The 21,720-nt window shown below is 44.1% G+C and overlaps 1 protein-coding gene across 6 annotated transcripts in view; it reads right to left on the bottom strand.

The window, feature by feature from the left end:
- The window catches only part of TELO2 (telomere maintenance 2), a 32,374-nt gene extending 11,922 nt beyond the window's left edge, over positions 1 to 20,452 (bottom strand). For 2 of the 6 annotated variants that reach the window (XR_009759425.1, XM_061599970.1), the window contains exons 1-15: positions 20,127 to 20,253; positions 17,957 to 18,297; positions 15,787 to 16,064; positions 13,100 to 13,168; positions 11,976 to 12,123; positions 10,720 to 10,822; positions 10,088 to 10,156; positions 8,580 to 8,721; positions 5,731 to 5,867; positions 4,938 to 5,026; positions 3,744 to 3,851; positions 3,540 to 3,628; positions 2,414 to 2,505; positions 1,187 to 1,303; positions 785 to 856 (exon numbers count right to left, since the gene is read on the bottom strand). Coding sequence is in view for 4 of the 6 variants with exons in the window: in XM_061599970.1 (XP_061455954.1) it covers positions 785 to 856; positions 1,187 to 1,303; positions 2,414 to 2,505; positions 3,540 to 3,628; positions 3,744 to 3,851; positions 4,938 to 5,026; positions 5,731 to 5,867; positions 8,580 to 8,721; positions 10,088 to 10,156; positions 10,720 to 10,822; positions 11,976 to 12,123; positions 13,100 to 13,168; positions 15,787 to 16,064; positions 17,957 to 18,282 (1,839 nt within the window). In the remaining 2 variants the exon portion in view is untranslated. Of the gene's footprint in view, positions 1 to 784; positions 857 to 1,186; positions 1,304 to 2,413; positions 2,506 to 3,539; positions 3,629 to 3,743; positions 3,852 to 4,937; positions 5,027 to 5,730; positions 5,868 to 8,579; positions 8,722 to 10,087; positions 10,157 to 10,719; positions 10,823 to 11,975; positions 12,124 to 13,099; positions 13,169 to 15,786; positions 16,065 to 17,956; positions 18,298 to 20,009; positions 20,255 to 20,324 lie in introns of those variants that run through there. The other 4 variants (XR_009759426.1, XM_061599972.1, XM_061599971.1 and 1 more) reach the window with 4 other exon arrangements.
- Positions 20,453 to 21,720: the final 1,268 nt, after the last annotated feature.

Here is a 21,720-nt window from a genome sequence, read left to right as displayed (position 1 = left end):
CAGCTAGTCTAGAGATGCAGCGCATACCATGTGCAGGGTTGCCCTGTCAGTCTAGTTCTATTTGAACACTGGACGCTTGTAAGCCAGGGGGCAAGCAGGAAACGACACAAGGAGTGGAGAGTCAGACATCCAGGTAAACATATGCCAGGATCCCCCTTGAATTTCCTTTCCCTCATGAGGAAGGGAAGCAAAGGGGAACAGCCAGCATCTATATCCAAACTTTCCTTCCAAAGTAGCCAACATCACTGGTGGTACTATTAAAGCTAGTTACAAAGTGGGCCAAAAAAGCATATTCTGGGCATTTCTCCTCTTGGTTCAACAACATCATCGTCATGAACATTTGAGTGTTCAAAGCACTTATTTATACTCTACTTTTTTTAAAAAATAACATTTTCCAAAACAGCTTGCAAAACAAAAACAAATAAATTCAAAACAATATAGTTTTAAAAGATCAAGTACAACAAAATATAAAACACAAAGCATTGTTAAAACTAGAAGAAACCATTTAAAAATAGCAAAATATGGGGGAAGTACACATACATCCTCTTGTTATTAACCTTATAATAACCCTGCAAGGTAGGCCAGTATGATTATACCCACATTGAAAATGGAGGAGGGCAGCAGGGAGCGAGAAAGAACATCTTATCTAAGACAGTCTAACAAGTTTGTAGCAGAACCAGAGACTGTCTGACAGGTAGTTCAGCCACAGGCAACACTAGCTCTTGTAAAGCTTACTTATTATATGCTGGAAAGGGATGTGTGGAGGCATGTAAGAGGCACTTACATCCAGGATGTCCATGCGCTGGCGGAGACTGTAGTTCAGGGAGTAGAACTCAGAGGTCAGATACTGGGCCACCTAGATAACAGGAAACGAATGCTAGATTAGAAGCCTCCCATGGCTCTTTCGTCCTCCAAGCTGCTCCATCAATCTGGCCTCCCCAAACCAAGGGAAGAGCAAAGGCAGGAGTGGCCCCATCAGCACCCAAGAAACTACTCCTCACACTCCAGTGTTTCATCCCCAGGCTCGCTGGCGCCTTCCTCACAGGATGCTTTCCCTGCCCATCTAGTACAGGCTGACCAATCTTCTCACCTTACCCGCTCCTTCGTTAGCTCCTGCAGCGGCCCTTTGCCAGGTTGGTAAGAAAGCCTAGCTGCAGTCAGCACTAAAAACAGTACCAGGACTCACTGGGATTGGGTCTGTGACAGCAATGGCCACCAAAGCGCTTTGCCGAAGCCCCACAAAGCCTTCTATGTAGCTCTTCTCTTCCAGATGCAGCAGTACTTTTGCCACTTCCACACTCACCTGCGCAAAAACACCAAAGGTGACGTGAACCTGGAGTTAGCTGCAGAGCACAGAGTGGCTGACACCTCAGGGGAACAGCTCCAGAGTGCTGAGGCCCTGGGCAGGTTGCACCATCAGCACCAAATGCCACCCCCCCCCCGAGTGCAGGCAGACACTCCGGCTACCCAGTGACAGCCGTGCTGCTGCACAGCACTCCCTTTTCTCCAAGCAGCCTTACCCAATGAGAGTGTAACTTGTAACTCTGCCCTCCTAGGAGGATTAGGAACACAGTAAACTGCTTATACTGAATCAGACCTCTTGGTCCATCTAGCTCAGTACTGTCTACGCTGACTGGCAGTGGCTCTTTAGGGTTTCAGGCAGGAGTCTCTCCCAGCTCTACCTGGAGATGCCAGGGATTGAACCTGGGATCGTCTGCATGCAAAACAGATGCTCTCCCACTGAGTGATGTCCCTTCCCCTCTGCTCCTGTTTAGCATATACAGTTGGTAAATACATCAGGCCAGTTTAGGCATCACAGTAACCATAGTTCGTGAGGGAACACGCCCCAGCAAGCCTTTGGCTCACACGCTTCCCCTACTTTTCCTCTGATAGGGTCTCAGGAAGACTGCCAGTTTTGTTTCCATTTTTTATTAACTACACTTTAGCATATGCCTGATCCCTAAGCTGTAGATAATCTTTACTATGGTTTGTTGAAACAATCCAGCTTCATAGCCCGTTTTGAAGGTGCCTTCTTTCAAACAAACCATAGTTAAGATTAACTACAGTTTATCGAGTGCAGACAAAACAACATAGTTCATCTAAAATGGAAGCATAAGCTACTCCAGGGGTGGAGGGTGGGAGGCACAAACCCAAGTCTCAGTGAGACTTGTACTTATTATCATTAACCAGTTACTCCAACTGTTGCCAGGTGCCCTAATGTTGCCACCACCAGAGTCACAGACAACCATCATTCCCTTCCAAAAGCAAAGGGTTCTTCTGTCCTCTGCTCCTCACCAGGGGATACAAGGCTAGCTTGAAAAATCTCATTGTCCGAGAGCAAGTCCCTGAGGTTCTCACTGGTTCTTTCTAAAGGAAAATCAAGGCTGAACCAAGAGGCACAGGTTGCATTTACTTCTTGCGCAGCTGCTGCATTCCTTCGGATCAAACTCTCCAGGATGCTCATTGTGGCTTCATACTTGTCTGGATCTTCAGGCCCAGTCAGGACTGAGGGAAAGAGAAGGAAGGTTACATTTTGCCGCCCGTAAGGTGTTGGCCAGTCAAGCCATGTGCTACGTCAAATTCTACACTCGGAACAAATGACATCTACTCCCTGAGTTCATGCAATATGGTCCAACTGCAAGATTCAGGTTTGCAAATAATTCTGGCAATTGTACAAAGTTCTGGGGCAGGAGTAGCCAATGTGGTGCCCTCCAAAGGTTGTTGAACTCCAACTCCCATCATCATCAGCCAACATGGCCAATGGTGAGGGATGATGGGAAATGGAGTCTGGCAACATCCGGAGGGCACCCCTAGCCCTGGTCTAGGAGACAGAAGATAGCAAAAAAGCCCAGTAGGCTCAAATAATGCATAGAAAGTATCAGCACAAGAGAAAAGCCAGAGGATGTTTCACAGGCAATAACTGTGGTTCTTTCAACCAAAAAACACAACACACATTGAGCGCCAGTGTGGTGTAGCATTACTGATTCAGACCAGGACGGGGGAGACCCAGATTCAAATCACCACTTGGGATGTAAAAATCAGCAGGTGACCTTGGGCCAGTCATTATCTCTTAGCCTAACCTACCCACAGGGTTGTTGTGAGAGTAAAATGGGTGGGGGGAATGATATATGCTATCCTCAGCTTCTTGGAGGAAAGGTGAGACAAACAACAGGAGCATCACAAAAAGGCCATTCACACGTCACACTAAACTGAACAAGCATGATAGAGCCGGACAAGCTCAAGCTTGTACCCCCCCCCTTCGCTCTCTTCCTCCAGCAGGACTAGGAGGAGTAAACGCCAGCTTCAGTAGCGCTCGCTCTCTCTCTCTCTCTCTCTCTCTCTCTCTCTCTCCCTCTCTCGTGTGAGAGAGTGAGACAGAGAAAGAAATCCTTTCTGCCAGCCACCTGAGGACAGCGGAAGAATCAGCTTGTACGTCCACGTGGCTCATTCCTGCTTGTTCACATCATGCTGCCTGTGGTTTAAGCAAAACATATAAATGCTGCCATTAGCTTCATACACTCTTATCCCTATTCTCTTACTTTCAATACAGTCTCGGATGTAGGTGGGAGCCTTGATCTTCTTCAGTTCTTTGTCCTCTGACATGTCATATGGAACAAGGTCATCATCACTTATAAAAAGAAATAAATTTAAGTTCTTCCTCAGTCAGTGCTTCAATTCACACACACAGTGCAAAGATTCCACAGTGTATTTTATTGCTTGGCAAAGCCATTTTCACCACATACCTATCCAGCTCAGAGTCACCCCCCTGATCCAGTCCTTCAGAGGCACCTGGGTGTGGTTTCACACTGGGTTTCAGAACAGCATTCGGTGTAATGGCTAGTCTACTGTTCCTGCAGCGGGGGGGGGGGGAAGTGTTTAACATTTTAAGAAGCTGCCATGTCACAAATTCTCACATGCACAAGAGGTTACACTGGAGCAGAAGATACTACAGAATGACTACCTTGCTGTATCTGTGCTCACTGTGATCTCCCTTTCTGCACAATATTTTCCCCCCACACATCTGTTTCCCATCAGGATGGTGAGGGCTGGATAACCATGCAAATGATGCAGAAAAGATGTCCTGGCAGCCTGGTCAGCCAGTTCATAGCTATTAATCTGGTCCTGAAAGGGTTAACTCATATGACCACCTGATTCCAAAATGGACAAATAGTTCAACTGATATATTCTGAGGAGATTCCAGAATTGCATTCCTGAAAAGACGCTTGGCTCATATTTAAGTCCCCCCAACTTAAAGACGGGCATATCTCACACACTAATTGAGGGGAAAGTCTTGCTTAGCAGTCTTGCAAATGGCATCTGCGCTGGTAACAGGGATGAGGATGTCCTTTCTTGGTGGTAGCACCACGTGTGAAAACATAACTATTAGACAAATGTGACACGAATTAACTTGTGTCCTAAGATGGTCAGAAGTTTAAGGGCGATGTACTGAGAAAGAACATTTAATCACAGGATGTCCAGCAACCCAACAAAGACATAAGAAAACTTTTTTAACAGTTCTGTAGACTAAAAGAACCCATTTGCACGTAACAGTAACCAGCAACACTGAAACATCTAGTGCTACATGAGCATGCAGCAGCAAGCTTCAAGCTCTTCTCCTCTAGTGTGGCCGTGAGAAAGAGACTGGGAACATCTACTTCCTATTTTAAACAAACACAGTTTATCGTTACGTCTGAAAGGGACAAACTGTGGTTAATTTAAACTATGGTTTGTTGAAACAAGCTAAGATCAAACCACAGTTTATGATCTTAGCTTGTTCAACAAACACTATATTAGCACTACACAGACTAACACAGATTAGTTTTGACTGTGGTTTATCATTATGTACTAACCAGACCAAAGGATCCAACAGGAAAAAAACGATACAAAAAAAGCAGCAGCATAAGCTGAAGCGGAATGAGTCTAAGGCTACAACTTACCCAGAACTTGGAGGATCACTGACAGGCATCTGCTCAGGTCTCTGAATCAGCAAGCTCTTTAGTTCTCTGATCTCATCATCTTCTTCATACTAACACAACATGAAAATAAAACACAGCATTAAAATATGCTAAGGAGACTATTACACAGGCTGGCTCTTGGGATGATGATTAATGTTTTACTACAGAAAAGGCCTGAAACAGGTTCACCTGCAAGGCTTGCAACCATAGCCATATGCCTGCTTAAAAGCTAGTCCAGACTTGACTATGCTTTGGTCAGGTTCAGACTTAAAGGGAAATTATAGTTTTCTGTTAGATGAGTGAGCCTGCACAAGCCTTGCACCTGCGTACTTCCCCTCCCCTCCTCTTGTGCAGCCACAAGAAGCTTTTGCTTCCATTTTCAAAATAAGCCACAGTTTCCTGTTACATTCAAATATGAAGGACTGTGGATTCAGAAAAAGCCAGGATCTGAAATTACAGTTTGATCCTGGCTTATTGTAACAAACCAGTTCCTCAACTTCAGACATAACAAGGAGATGTTGCCTTTCTAAAAGCAGAAGCAGAAGTTTCTACTCCCCTCATGATAGCCAGGGCACATGTGCCCAAGGCCCCTGCAGGCTTGTTCACATAGTAGGACTCCATGGTTTCGCATTATATCTAAACAGGCCCATTCTCTCTGTCCAATTTCAAATGGCAGAACCTGGGATGCAGTAGCAAAGGTATCTTCCATCAGGAAGCTGAAGGGAAATTTTCTTCCACAACAGAACATGGCAAAAACCTCAATCTGCTGGCTTACCTGAAATTTCAAGGCAGGCCCTTCAGGTGTTACCCTGGCACTGACACACTCTGCCACAACCATCCCCATATGACGGATCCGTGGCAAGTTGCTGTCCAGATGGCACTTCATCCCTTCCATCATGCTTGTGAGCAGCTCTGGGAGGACAAACAGAAGGCAGGCAAGCAAGTTCACCACAAGGCACAGCAGCCAGTGAGGACATATTGAAAACCTGATGAGCAGGTGATGGTACTTTCCACAGAGGACCCAATAATGTTTTTCAGACTCTTCTGAATGATCAGCCATGACTTTCCAATGCAAGCAGAAGAAACTACTGATCTTTCTTAGCAAGTGTTCTCCCAACCTCAGTTTGTTAATGCCAGCATTAATGGAGGTGGAAAGTTACTTTGTTGGACTGCCAGAAAGTCCAACAAAGAATTACTTCTCTTGCCTGTAGGCGAGGTACACAAAGGCCACATCAGACAGAGCCCTGCAGATTGTGCGGATGTAAAGCTATCTGCACTGTACATTTAAAACACTATACCGCTCTAAACAGGCATGGCTTCTCCTAAAGAATCCTGGGAACTAGTTTGTGAAGGGTGCTGAGAGTTATTCAGAGACCCTCTATCCTCCACACAGAGCTACAATTCCCAGAGTTCCCTGCCCTTGGAAGAAGGGTTGATTGTTAAACCACTCTGAGAACTGCAGCTCTGATAAGGGCATAAGGGTCTCCTAACAACTCTCAGTGTCCTTAACAAAAGACATTTCCCAGTATTCTTTGGGGAAGCCATGACTGTTTAAAGTGCTATAATAGTGCTTTAAATGTATAGTGCAGATGGAGCCTGGATTGCACTCAGTTTCAAAAGAGTCCTTCGTGTTAATATGAGAGCCCAGCTGGATACATATTGATCCACAGTAGTTGAGGTGCACATTGATCCATAGAGAAAGTTCCATTAGATGTTTGCCCATGGGTTGGAATTAAAATCCTCAACAGGCCTGCAAACATCCAGCATAATTAACTTACTGCAAGCAACGCTGACCATCCCGTGTCAGCCTTCAACAACCAGCTACTCGCCCAGATGTTTTGGATTACGTCTTCAATAAGTTCCAGCCAACACTGACATGCAAGGTGGGGCAAATGTGAACTGCAGTCCAAAATATCTGGAGGACACCAGGTTAGGGAAGCCTTCCACCAGGCTGCTAGCCCTCATCACCACTGGCAAGACATGCTACTGGTCCTGCCACATCTCAATAAACAGCTGTTTTATGGCATACGTATAAAGACAGAGAATCATAGAATAGTAGAGTTGGAAGGGGCCTATAACGCCATCAAGTCCAACCCCCTGTGCAATGCAGGAATCCAAATCAAAGCATTCCCGACAGATGGCTGTCCAGCTGCCTCTTGAATGCCTCCAGTATTGGAGAGCCCACTACCGCTCTAGGTAATTGGTTCCATTGTCGTATGGCTCTAACAGTTAGGAAGTTTTTCCTTATGTCCAGTCGAAATCTGGCTTCCTGCAACTTGAGCCCATTATTCTGTGTCCTGCACTCTGGGATAATTGAGAAGAGATCCCGGCCCTCCTCTATGTGACAACCTTTCATGTACTTGAAGAGTGCTATCATATCTCCCCTCAGTCTTCTCCAGGCTAAACATGCCCAGTTCTTTCAGTCTCTCCTCACAGGGCTTCGTTTCTAGTCCCCTGATCATCCTTGTTGCCCTCCTCTGAACCTGTTCCAGTTTGTCTGCATCCTTCTTAAAGTGTGGAGACCAGAACTGGACACAGTATTCAAGATGAGGCCTAACCAGTGCTGAATAGAGGGGAACTAATACTTCACGCGATTTGGAAACTATACTTCTGTTAATGCAGCCTGATATAGCATTTGCCTTTTTTGCAGCCACATCACACTGTTGACTCATATTCAGCTTGTGATCAACAACAATTCCAATATCCTTCTCACATGTCGTATGGCTGAGCCAAGTATCCCCCATCTTATAACTGTGCATTTGGTTTCTTTTTCCTAAGTGTAGAACTTTGCATTTATTCCTGTTGAATTTCATTATGTTGTTTTCAGCCCAATGCTCCAGCCCATCAAGGTCCCTTTGAATTTTCTTTCTGTCTTCCACGGTATTAGCTATGCCCCCAAATTTTGTATCATCTGCAGATTTGATAAGCATGCTCTGTACTTCCTCATCCAAGTCATTAATAAAAATGTTGAAGAGGACCGAGCCCTGTGGTACCCCACTCGTTACTTCCACCCAGTTTGAGAAGGAACTATTGATAAGCACTCTTTGAGTACGATTCTGGAGCCAGCTGTGGATCCACCTGATAGTTGTTCCATCCAGCCCACATTTAGCTAGCTTGTTAATCAGAATATCATGGGGCACTTTGTTAAAAGCTTTGCTGAAGTCGAGATATATTATGTCCACAGCATTCCCACAGTCTACAAGGGAGGTTACCCGATCAAAAAATGAGATAAGAATAAGGATAAGATAAGAACATAGTCTCAGCCACCCCTACGGCCACTTCCCAGGAAGTCGCCCAGATTCTACCATGAAGACTTTTGTATGGAAAAATAACTTTCCCACAAGGATCAGATGGAGATTTAAAGAGGTTTTTTCAGGAACAGCCCAGTTCCAATTAATTCCATACACAGTATTTTTAACCTGTGTGGGAGATTTCAGAATTCAGTGTCACAGAACAGCAGCTGCTCCCAGTGCTGGATTATAGGATGGATGTATACAAGTCCCCAGCTTGCATAGGCCTGCCTTTTGGAGTGATGGGGAAGAGCCACTTCAGGAACAGAGGGCCGGCAACACAAGAAGTCAGCTCAGTGCTTTTCTCTATCCCATCCCTTCCTGCCTGCCTTACCTTGCCTGTCACCCATTATTTCTGCTTCTTTCAGATGCGAGAGGCAGATGAGAATGGCCTTGCTGATGTATAGCTGCTGCTCCGCAGGGGAGTGCTTCACAGCAGTGCTGCTTCCCCAGGTCTCCAGCAGCTCTTTCAAAACCTGCATTAGAAACTGAAGTGTCAGGTTCCACAAGTCATCCTGCCCTTGCCCCACAAGTTAAGAACACTGGACTTAACAATGAAACACGCAATTCCAGTCTTTTCAGCACACAGTCTTATCCTTCCATGGCTTGTTCTTCTTACTTGCTCCAAAAGACAGGGCTATGCAAGTTAAACTTGTAAACTTCTATCCTGTTCTTCACCATACAGGTGGCCAGTGGAGGGAAGGAGCAGCTAGACTGCTATCTGTATGGAACCTAGAAAGTTGCCTTACACTGAGGAAGACGGCCACTGGTCCATGTAGCTCAGTATTGACTACACTGACAGGCAAGAGTTCTCGAGGATTTAGGCAGAGTTCTCTGCCAGCCCTGTCTGGAGATGAGGAAGTCCTCTGCTGGAGCCAAGCCTATGCCTGTTGAGATCCTTCACCACCACCTTTCTCATCCAGTAGCAAAATTCAGGGTGTAAAGACTCCCCATCAATTATCAACAGCAAGGGCAAAAAGAAGTGAGATGTACAGAACCTTTTAGTCAAGATGTTAACTCACCATCTCAGGATCTTGCCCTGCATATCCAGGTCAAATTGCCCTCTGAGGCCTCCTCTCAAGGCTTGGCCATCGGGGACACAGTCCCGCCACAGCGGCCGAGTTTCTCCTTAGGCTCAGGATGTCTGGGGTGGGGGGGTCTATTTTTGCAACAGTTGCAGCTGTGACCCTCCTCCTCGCCAGACGGAGAAGCCAAAACACAATGTTCTCATCTCCCAGCAGGAAAAAATACATCACTACAACTGACATCCTACCCAAATCTTTTAGTCGGCAAGTGGTCTCAATAGTGGCTGATGCCAACAGATACTCACAGAGGCCTTGTCTAAACTGAAACTTGGTTTTCTTTTTTTACTTCTTCATCAACTCCCTACCCTAGCAAGCTAATCCAGAGGAGATGGGCATAGAAAAGCTAACCTGCTTCTGAGTGCAATGGTGCTCCATCAATGCCCTGTATGCCCCATGGCAGAGCAGGCCCAGAACTAAAAAGGGCTCTCTCCCACAGGATAGCAATGCAGATTCACACAGGAGCAAGTGGGAGAAGCAACCCATGCAAAGACATCTTCCTCCACTGAAGGACGATGGCCATTCTGAGATAACCACCTCTTTATCACACTTTAACCTTTCATTTGTTAGGACATTGGGACAGGATGAAACAAACTGGCTCTGGGTTAACTTCTCTTTTATCGTAAGTTAGTTCTGATTACATTGCACAGGGCAGCAAGGATGGGAAAGTGCTCAGGACTATGAGCTCTACCACAGTTGCACATGATCTGCCTGTCTCTCATATACAGAAATATATTTTGCTAACAGCCACCCCACTTACCTTAGTCAGAAAGGAACGCCCCATGCTATCCAGGGCCAGGTATCCAAGGAGGTTCTGCAGCACCACAGTCTGTATTAATGAAACCACAGAACACAGACATTTGGCATACGATGGAAATCGCAGCAGCACTTGCAAGGAAGGAACAAGATTTTCTTATGAGCGATGAACTGTAAACCAAGCCTGGTGACCTGCTGTTCAGATTATATATGGAAATGTGAGCTTGACGAAGAATGTTTACAGTGGAGCACACTGTTGCAATTATGACATTTACGAATATGTTCAGCTGGGAAAAAACTTAAAACATAGCAGAGCATCAGGCATCAGAGACCAGAGAGACCTTCCCTCTCCCCATTGCTTACTATCAGCTATACCAGCCCAGCAAGTGGGATGGAGGAAGAGAGGCTTTAGAGGGGATTTGGTGAGGAATTCTCCTCCAGTTTAGATCTAATATCCAAGATGTAGGAGTCGTCCATCTGAAGGAGCCCCTGAAACTTGTACTTCCATGCCCACGAGCACAAGCTTGGCAACATCACAACTTGGAAAAACACAAGTCATCAATCTTATCCAAAGCTTTCACCTCCACCCCAACACCCATGCTTGCCTCCCCATCAATGACACTCAAGGAATCTCACCGGATAGCTATACTGAAGCAGCAGCATTTTCTGGGTCATCACAAATTGAGCCTTCTTGCTTTTGACAACCAAATTTCCCAACAATTGTGACAACACAGCAGGCCTAGCAATAGACAAAACAACATTTCAACAATTTATGTCCTTCTCTTGAATTTGTGCTGTTCAAATTACCATTGGGCTCTGTGAGTAGAGAATTCCCAAACAAAAGTGGCAGATCAGGGCATGGGCAGTGACAGCCGTATCACAGCTGGATGAGACCACGACAACAGCAGGAGACAGAAGGTAAACCAGGATCTATGGGGACACTGATGGAAAATTTGCAATAGCTCAGCAAAGGCTTCCCAATAGTTTAACACTAGCAAGGGGGGGGAATCTCTGCCATGGCTGCCATTGTCCTAATCTCATACCTCCAAGTCTCAGCTTTCCTCTTCTGTAAAAAATGAGTATTAACTGGTTGCCTTTGATGAGGTTTCTGTGCAATTCAGCTGGTCAGATTTAAGGAGTTATATTTGAATCCCTGATCTGCAGTAACTCAGATGTACAGTTGAACTTGTATATGGAGGTCATCCGAGTGGGGTGTAATTCCACCTCGAGCCACAATTTCAAATCTGGCATTAACCCCCCCAGCCACCAGCTTTCTGTACTTTGGAGCTCTGTTGATGTGCCTCAGAATTCTATCCTGAAGTCAATCTCTGAAGTCTTGCTTTACAAGAATATCTGCATGGCAGTGACATACAGTAGTAGACAGAATGACTTGAACAGAGTTAAGCTCTAGTGCAGTCTTAACCCTTTTTGGATCATAGACCCCTTTGAGAATCTGATGAAAGCTATGGACCCTGATAAATAAATAAATTTCATTGCATTGCATTGGAAATAAGATTTTTTTGCACCTGGTTCATGAACCCTGAAGCCCATCCATGGTCCACAGGTTAAGAACCCCTGGTCTAGTGCTTATCACCAGAAGGCCCTGCAAATAATGCCAAAAGATACAGTGGCTCTCAGTCTGCCTTAGGAAAATGGTGTATCTACAGTCCACATTTCAACAAGTTTGAAACTAGCTGAGTCATCATGATTTCCTCCAAAGAACACCGGGAATCGTAGTTCTGTAAGGATCCTTCCTTCATTCTGAACTACAGTAACTAAACAGGTGGGAGAGTAGATTTAATTTATAGTGCAGACATGCTCTTAGAGCAATTATTTCTAAGCACTGCAGGGACACAGTGCCTGCTGTTCCACACTGAAGCTTGACTGCTTACCCTGTTGCTGCCTGAACAAAGCCACAGATCACTGCTTCTATCCAGCGATCTGGGACACTCTCCAACAGTCGCCAGCATATCCTCTGCCAAATGCAATCAGACTGGGTTCGATCTGTTAGGTGGGGCACCAACGCATTCAAGATTTCTTCTGTTGCACAAAAGAAAAAAAGGAATTGCTAAGAAAAAAAATGCCCTCTTTTTCTTGGCCAAGAGTTAAGATAATTGGGGAGGTGGAATGAAGGTAATGTCTCCTGCTCTCCTTCCAGAAAGTAAGCTTTTAAACATTTCTATCAGAATGCAAGCCCTTGGCACCTAACATACTACTGCTGGTTTGCCACTGTAAATGATGGAAGCGTATGTTCCTTCCACCGTATCCCTCTCTAAAAGACTGCCTCCTAGTGACTAAAAGACAGAGAACACCTGCATTTTCTTAAATATGGCTCAGCCATAAATGGCCCATCATTGCAGGTCATCATTATTTATTTTAATTATTAAAGTGCTTAATATTTTTACATTGCAGACTGATCAGCTACAACTCTATAAATATTCTTTTTTTTAGAGACAGTAAGTCTATAAAATGAATGTTTCTATGATTATTAGTATTTGTGATTTCTCTTACACATCTTTACACACACGCTTTTTAAATCTCCAGTAGACTGTTTTCTATGGGATGAGCTCCGTGGCCACATGGTCAGCTCCTCTGATATGCCAAACTGAGGGGTTCCTGGACTCTGTGGGCCCATAGAACAATGGTGGACCCCATGTTTTGTATTCAGAAGGTCCCAAATTCAATCCCCAGCATCTTCAGTTCAAAGGATCTCAGGTGACAGGGCTGGGAAAAAGCTTCTGCCTGAGACCAGATTACCAGGCTGTCACAACTAGACAGACCAATGGTCCAACTCGGTATAAAGCTGTTTCCTATGTACCTCACTACCCACTGCATTACACTAGCGAACCTACCTAGGAGTTCTTGGAAACACCATTACACCAAGTGCTCCTATGTTGCTCTAGCTTGATTCAACTGGAACGGCAGAGCAGAGGGGAAGCAACTTTAAAAGCAGATGCATCAAATGGACTTAAACAAAGGAAGATGCGGCCAGCTGCAAGGTTTAAAGAGCACTCACTTCGTCTTCCGTGCACGCACACCTTCCCCAACACCTGAGACACAAAGGAGATCGAACAATCCAAGCCGCCTAGAATACAAGAAAAGCCACATTAGTGAACGAATCAGTCAGATCACAGAACAGACTGAAGCCCAATCTGCAACTAGGACCACAAAGATGAATGAAGCACATGCACAGAACTCCTCTGGGAAGTTAAGAACTTGTAGCTTTGTATGTTAGTGAGGAAAATGAAAAGCTGATCCTTACAAGAGTGAGAATGACAAAGTGTTTAAGAAAAAACAAATTTCACCATCATGCAGTCTGCACCATGAAAGCCACTAGTATAAGGTTTTGAGAGAAGCACAAAGCAGAAAGGAACAGACTCCCTTTCATGGCTAGAAAGACAAATCCATTTCTGTGAAATGATGAATGACAGTCCCAGCTATGACCCACCCTCTCCAGGGGGAGGGTTTGCTGGGAAAGACCCCCATTAGACACCCTGGAGAGCCACTGCCAGTCAGTGTACACTGAGCTCTCTATAAAACACCATATGCATCACTGGCATTATTTCGATAAAGAAATAATTATTGTTGTTATATGCTTTCAAGTCGATTCCAACTTATAGCAACCCTATGAATCCTCTTTTTGGTTGTATTCATAGGGTGTTCACGGTAAGCGGTATTCAGAGGAGGTTTACCATGGCCCCCCTCTGAGGCTAGTCCTCCCCAGCTGGCTAGGGCCTGCTCAGCTTGCCACAGCTGCACAATAGCCCCTTCCTTGTCTGCAACTGCTAGCTGGAGGGCAACTGGGCTCCTTGGGACTATGCAGCTTGCCCACGGCTGCACAGATGGCAGGGCACATCACCCCTGAGCCACTCACTGTGGTGGTGATCTTTAGCTGACCCCTGACACCCAGGAGACACGAGCGGGGATTTGAACTCACAGACTTTGGCCTCCCAGCCAGGCTCTCCTCCCTACTACCTGCAAAACATTTTGGGCATCCTCCAAGTCCAACACTGCTATTGACAACAGTGGGGTTTAAATGTGCTTAATTTTGGCTGGACTGCACACATCCATACACACCCTCATTATTCACATGCACCTAAAGATCTCCAAGTGTCCTTTTTTTTTTTAAAGAACAGAATAATGTCATTTGATAGTTGTGATCCCTGTGTTGTTCCAAGAAATACAGTATACATATATTTTATTGGACCAAGTTTATAAGCTTTGATTTTCACAGAGCTCTCCATCATGCAGCATCATTCTAGACAAACATTCTCCCCAACAAGGAATTCCAAAAAACCCTCAAAAGTATTTGTATGCTCCTACTCCACCGACCTAGGTTGGTGAAATGAAGAGTTATTGTTTTACCCCAGAGGTGGGAAACCTTTGGGCCTCCAGATAGTGCTGAACTACAACCCCCATCAGCCCTAGAAAGCATGGCCAAAGATCAGGGATGATGGGAACTGCAGTTCAACAACAACTGGAGGACCAAAGGTTCCCCAAATATGTCTTACCCAGTGCTCAAATCACAGACGGGCAGCATTGTAGGAGGGCAGCCCCTCTATCTACTATGTTGCCCCCCCAGCACTGTTTTAAAATGCTCAGGGGGGCATTATTTGGACTCCTACCTCAATTCAAAACCCCCCCCAGCCTAGATCCCTCTGTGATGTTCCTATATTAATGTATATATGGTAAGTGTTGTTGTTTAGAAGATACATGGTAAGTGGAGTGAAAGAGGAGGGGGAGTGAATGGGCAGTAGAATGCTAGATGATTGGCTGAGTGTTTAAAATGGCTGAACGTATAAAAGGAAGAGTGAGAGTGGAATCTGGGAAAAGAAGAGAAAGAGTGGGTTGCTTGGTGGGGTTTGAGAGAGTTGTTTGCCAGGAGAGAGTGGAGAAGGAGGGGGGTGGAGTTCGGATTAGTATTGAGTAAAACTGTATGCTTATGTGCCTTAAGAAGAAATCTTGTTAATCTTGTTAGCTTTGTTATCTTTAATAAATACTTAATTTGGTTTACCAAAGGCCTGATCCTTGGCTGGGGTTTTACAGACCAGAAGGGAGGGTAAGGTAATGACCAAGGCTGAAGGGGAACTGTAACAAATGGTGGCAGCGGTGAAGAGAATAACAATACCAGTATTCAGAGTCTCTGGGAATACTAGTATTAGGACGTGACTGGTGGTTGCCTAGCAGGGGGATCTGTTGAGATCTGTGCTAGAGCAGGGAGAGAAAAAATAAAAAAGGACAGTCCGGACTGGTGGAGTCCCTGGTGGTGCCTAGTGACAGGCAGTAGCCACGCGCAGGTAGGAACCTGACAGGGAGAGCCAGGGAAGGGCGTCACACCCTCCATTTTTTCTCTCTGTGGCTATATACCGGGCTGAAGTAGGCAATTGAGCCTCCAGCTATGCATTGCTTTGCTTTGCTCAGGATGTCAATCTAGATCAACCTATGTAAGCTGCTTTACTTATTAGGAGACCGGGAGAAACAGATTCACTCCATCTTGTGATACCCCCTTAGCTACCATTTTCAAAAGGCTATGGGGAGGCCCGTGATTTGTCTAAACTTGGGAAGAGGCAGGGGTAGGGCTTGCAGATTTCATTAAGAGCCCCCCTACCTTCCCCGCCCCAATAATTTCAGCACTGATTTTATATACTTTGCCTCTCCTAATTATGGTCTGTCAGTGCAGCAGCAGTCCCTGTGCAATCTCACCTCTCAATGAATCAAAGATCCTCTCCAGCACCTGGACAATCTCCACACCAAGGAGCGGAAAATAGTTTTGAGGAAAGAAGACTGGCCGGTTTTCTCCCTGGAGCTTGTTGCCTAAGTGATCAGGGAGGCAAGCCACCTTGTTGAGGATGGCTTCCTGTAGTGCCAGGCAGTCAGCTTGTGTTTGCTGCTTGCAGATCTCCCACATCAACGCAGACAGTCCACTTCTCTGCAGGAATTGCTCCAGGACATCAACGACTTTGTTCAGACGAAAACTGGGTCTGCACGGAAAGGCATTTTCTGCTTTTATTTTAATTCGTGAGGAAAAGGCAACACAACAGGATGCCACCATCGTTTGGCTTGGCCAAGTCCACACAGCGTGGAACATGGCCTTCCTGTAGATTGCAATTATGTTTTAAATAAAAACACTTTTCTAGAATTCCTAGTTGTGGGCAAAGACTTGAAAAATGTGTAGGTAATGCCTGTTGAGGACTTACAGATATCCATCAAGCTGTCCTAGGATCAGGGGACTGCGCAATGGGAATTCTTCCCATTCCTTCCTCATGTGGACCCTCCCCGAATCTGCTTCAGAGGGTTGGGGAAACCCCTAGAACAGTTTTAGAGGGTACAGGAGGGTGGAAGAGGAGAGAATGTTCCATTGTGCAAGGAGAGACTTAGCATACACTGAATTCCACCCTTAGGATAATGTTGTATCTAACTTAGTCACACTTGGAACAGATCCAATGAAATCAATGGACACGACTAACTTACTTGCATTAATTTCAATGGGTCTACTCTGAATAAAACTTAGTTGGCCATAATCCTTAGAGCTGGAAGGGATTTTGGAGGTCACCTAATGCACTTCCCTCTCCGCACAATGCAAGAAGCATATGGCCATTCAGCCTTCATTTAAATACCTCAACACCTCAGTTATTTCCACATTCTCACCCTGTAACTCCAATACATCTCTCACCCACATCTTCTTTCTTTGAGCCTTATGATCAATATGCCTTACCAATATGCCTTACCAAGGAATTTCAAATTCCGTGAAAACCAATCTAAGAATATGCCAATTTAAAATGTTAACTTGAATATTTTGTTCAAGATTTTAGGTTTTCTGTAATGCAGAAATTCTATTTTTGGTACATAACTATGATCAATCATGATCATAACTTTAACAAAGTAATGGATAAGATAAAAGCATATTTGGGTCCTGTTCATGCACTAATAATGTCCAGGTTCTGAAATAACACTAAATCATAGTTTAATATCTATGAAAATAAGTCTTGGGTTCATGCACTCTCTCCTCCCCTCTCCTCCTTGGCATATGTGAGAAGATCAAAAGCTTCTGCTTTTATTTTTTAATTAACCACAGTTCCCTGTTGATTCTTGTTTGTTTAAAGTAACTGCAGTTAGAACCAGTTCCTAAGTTAGGACATACATTGAACTGTGATTAGTTCTAAAGAGAAAGCAGAAGCTTTCAATCTTCTCACACACACTGAAGACAACACCATATGAGCCCAAGTCTCATCCAGGCTCACTCTCATAACTTAAACCATGCTACAATGTTATGTCTGAATGCAGCCAATGACTCAGTTCAGATATAATGCCAAACTATGGTTTAATGCTATGTGAACAACCATGGAATGAGGTTCAGGCTTAGGCACACTCTCGTCCCCTTGGACAATGCAATGCCTTATATCACTGGTTTGTGGCAAACCAGTTTGCCTTTATAATCAAATATGGAAACTATGGTTTGTCCTTGCCTTAAAACATACAATGCCAAAGCACAAGGGAAGGGAAACAGAGAGTGCATGACCCCAAAGCCTATTCCATGCTAGCTCACATAGCACCAAACCATGGATTGTGGCATACATCTGAACTAAACGATGAATGGGATTTTAAAAAAGACACACACAGGCACCCTGTTGCACATGAACTATGACCCTCCTTCCCACTGCAGCCACTACATTCTATCTCCACTCCAAAAAGCTGCTACCAAAAGTTGACTGGCATATTATGAAACATGAAAGGCTCCAATCAGAAATGAAAAGCAGCAGTCCCCCTGTACATGCAGAAATGTTTTTAGAACTGGGTTCTTTGGATTCAGGCCTCTATACTGAGCGCAAAGTAGTTCTAAAATCAGAAATCACAGCACAGTAGCCATGCTTACTCTGTAGAAATTATGGTGTCCAAAAGAACCATAAACGATTGGTCTGCTGGTCCTTCCAAGAAAAAGCAAACCCACAACTCCTTGTCTGATTGGATTTGCTCCAGCCAATCAGGACTCAATTTACTGATAAGACACTGGAGAAAGGTAGTAAAATGATTGCGAATGAATTCTTCCTTCTCTCTCACAGAGAGTGGATTTTCAGTTCCACCCAGGTAACTCCTAATTGTCCACAAAGTCTTAGAGATCTGGGCAGCATCTCTGGAACACAATAAGGTGCCAACTGCTTCTTGTACTATTTGGCGAACGTGAAGCAAGTCAGAATCCATTTCTCCTGGTCACTTCTGGAAAACAGCAAGCAGGTGAATTAGTAATAATATCAAGGTTGGTCAAAGCATAGCTGGTCATTACTGTTCCTTGAACAGAAGGGGAAGGGGTCATGGCTCACTGACACAGCATCTGCTTTGCATGCAGAAGGTCCCAGGTTCAACCCCTGGTATCTCCAGGTAGGGCTGAGAGATTCCCAATGTGAAACCCTAGAGAGTTGCTGCCAGTCAGTGCAGATAATACTGAGCGAGATGGACTAATGGTCTGACCAAAGGCAACTTTCTACATTCCTAACCCAGGCTTGCGTAGCAGAGCCTTTACAATCACTATGACACGGAAGAAACTTGCAAAAAGCAGCTGTCAAGACCCCCAAATATACAGAAGTGTATTAAAGATTCATCAAGGATCAGCACCATACAAAGAACGTCATTTTTTAAATGGTGCAGAGAAGAACATTATTCTAAGAGAGAGAGAAGAGGCAACAGATTGGCATTATATTACCAGGTTACGAATAGGTAGTGAGCTCAGGCAGCTAATGTCTTGAAGAGTGGGTCTTCTTTCCATCCATTTCCCAGGAATTTTTGTATGGACATGCCTTGACTAGCATTGTAACATCAACAATGAATCTTTTGGCACCTTAAAGATTTAACAAATTTAACTGCAAGCTTCAACATGATGAATGAGTGGTATAACCATGTTTGGTCCACAGCCGTAGTGTAGGGGTTCCCAAACTGTAGTCCATGGCTCTCCAGTGGTCTGTGAGCTTCATTCAGGTGGTCCATGGCATGCCACCATTAAATATTCTTATTGATTTTTAATTGAATTTTATTGCTTTATTTCTTATATTGTATTTTATAGAATTAAAATTTGAATTCTTTGGAATGTAAATTATAATACTATAATTACAATATATATAAAAAATTAAAATACAATTAAAATCATACAGCACCTAGCACCATGCGTTACAATTGCTACAACAAGAAGAAAAATAATTAAGTGGTCTGCTAAAACCATCAGCAATTTTCAGGTGGCCCTTATGGGAAAGTCAGCAAAAAAGGTTAAAAAGAAGAAATAATTAAAGTACTGGAGACCTATTCCATGGATACTGGTTTAGCTTTATTTCATATTTACCCCATAAAGTTTATGACTGGAATGCCCCCTCAACATAGAAAACTTTATGGAGGAATCTCTGGGGTAAATTCTATACCATATTACCTTATTACCTTATGAACCTATGCCTAGTTTACTTTATATCACAACTGGCACTTTATTTTTACTATTCTACACAACTGGACCAATGATATTTGTCGTGGAATTTACGACTGGGTTCACACCTCATATTCATAATTGATAAGGGGCATGAATTGTAAAACTCCTCAGCATTGTATTGTTGTATTTTGTGCTGATATTTAATGCTATTTTAAAAACTGAAACAAAAACATTTACTTAAAAAAAATTAACAAATTTACTATAGCGTGACCTTTGAAGTCCACTTCATCAGGAGGACTGCAGCCCCGAAAAGTATGTGTTAAGATAAATGCGTTAGTCTTTAAAGGTACCACAAGACTCTGTTTTGTTTGTTTTGCTACAAAAGACTAACAGGGGTGAACAATTGTGACCCACTACATGCCTACTCAGAAGTAATCCTAACTGATTTTGATGGGGCTTCCCCCTATGTCAATGCGCACACAAAAGTCTGAGGAGTAAGCGAGGAAGCAACGCCTCTAACCCCGTCTTCCTGCTTTTAGTCGCCCCTTCTCCCGGTCACGAGAGGCCTCGCCAGCGACCGACAGGATGCCACGGGAGACCCCACAAGACCTTCGCCCCACACCGGCGATAAACCGACCTAAGCCTGCGAACCTTCTGAGGCGCCACCGGAAGTTCAGGCTGGCTGTGAAGCTCTAGTTTTTCTCTATGGCGCCTATAAAAGAATCATGGCCCAACCAATTTGGACTTTTTCTCCGCTTCTAACCGGAAGTTCAAGTTGGTATGCCGCGCTACCTTGTCTTTTTCGTACTCTATAGTCTCCAACCGCTATGTTTACCTTAACAGAAGCCGTTCGCCGATTCGATTCTCCCCGTTGCGGCTGACCGTCTCGAGCCGAGTCTGTCGAATCTGTTTGTCCTTTGCGACTTTTCCCTCCGCCCGTTCTCGTCGTAAAGAGACAGTGGCGATATTCTCCCAGCCGAGAGCATCGAAGAGAGCCTAGTTTTGAGAAGGGGGGTTACACCAGACTTCCTGGAAGGAGTGCTGGCTGGTGGTTGTCTCTGAGGGAGCTCTGCCTCAGAGGAAGCTTTTTTCAGGTTAAAAGCCAGCCAAGAGGAAACTTTGACTGGCTTAAATGTTCTCCAAGGTATAGGAGAACCGATCAGATTTTCCACAAGACTTCGTTGAGCTGTCGGCGGCTGGAATTGATCAGGAAATCCCTGAGATAAGAGGGCATGCCGATCGGCTGAAGACGGAGTCAGGATTTCCATGCAAGCTGTACTGGAAAAAAGCGAAGCTTTTTTTTCTTCTTAAAAAAAGTCTTTAACCAGCGAGCCTACTTCTGTCTAAATCTTATCATTCGGCTTAAATTACTACAATAAAAGGGATTTGTTTACGAATCAGCAACTGAGAAACCTGGGTGAGTCATACTTTTTCTCTTTTAAATATAATTAAGGAAGAAAGAAAATGTAAACAACTTATATACTTTTTTTACGACAAAAAGCTGGCCTGAATTTGGAGTTTTAAAGTTTAAATACGGATGAGAGGTAATTATTATTTGATGGAAATATATTTTGGACTATTTTTCTCTTTGGACTATTTCTTTTTGGACGAATCTGCTGCTCGTATATGTTACTAATTGTTTGGTGTTGGGAACCAGAATTGTTTTGCATTCTTGGATGTAGATAAGAACTGTGCTGTGCTGGCTGGACTACAATAACAGGCCTGGAATATTAACTCTTTTGTTGGTGGAGGAAAAAAAAAAGAAATAGACTGCCTCTAGGTTTTGGAACAGTGATTAATATCAGAAATTAAAGGCTTCTCTTGAAAATGACAACTAGAAAAGCAACTAAGGCCCAGGAGCGAAGAGGTTCTACTGATCCACAGGAAGGGATTATACCCCCAGATACGTTTCAAAAAATAATGGAAGGGATTAATGATATAAAACAGGAAATGAAAACTGAACTGACAGATATAAAAGACTATATTAAAACACAAGTGGATGAGATTAAAGGGACAATTGGGCAAATAAAGGAGGATGCAAAAAAAAACACTAAAGAAAAGGTACAAATCTTGGAGAATAGAACAGATATATTAAATCTGGAATTAGAAAAAAACTTGGACTATATGGCTGTGACTGAACTGAGAAATAAAGAACATTGTTTGAGATTCCGTGCAATTCCTGAGGAAATAGGTGAAGACATCAGAGATAAAATTGTTAATGCTCTAGTAAA

This window comes from Rhineura floridana, chromosome 17 (genome assembly GCF_030035675.1).
Source record: "Rhineura floridana isolate rRhiFlo1 chromosome 17, rRhiFlo1.hap2, whole genome shotgun sequence".
Classification (NCBI taxonomy): Eukaryota; Metazoa; Chordata; class Lepidosauria; order Squamata; family Rhineuridae; genus Rhineura; species Rhineura floridana.
The sequence above is the reverse complement of the archived record's forward strand: the minus strand, read 5'-3'. Positions and strand labels throughout refer to the sequence as shown.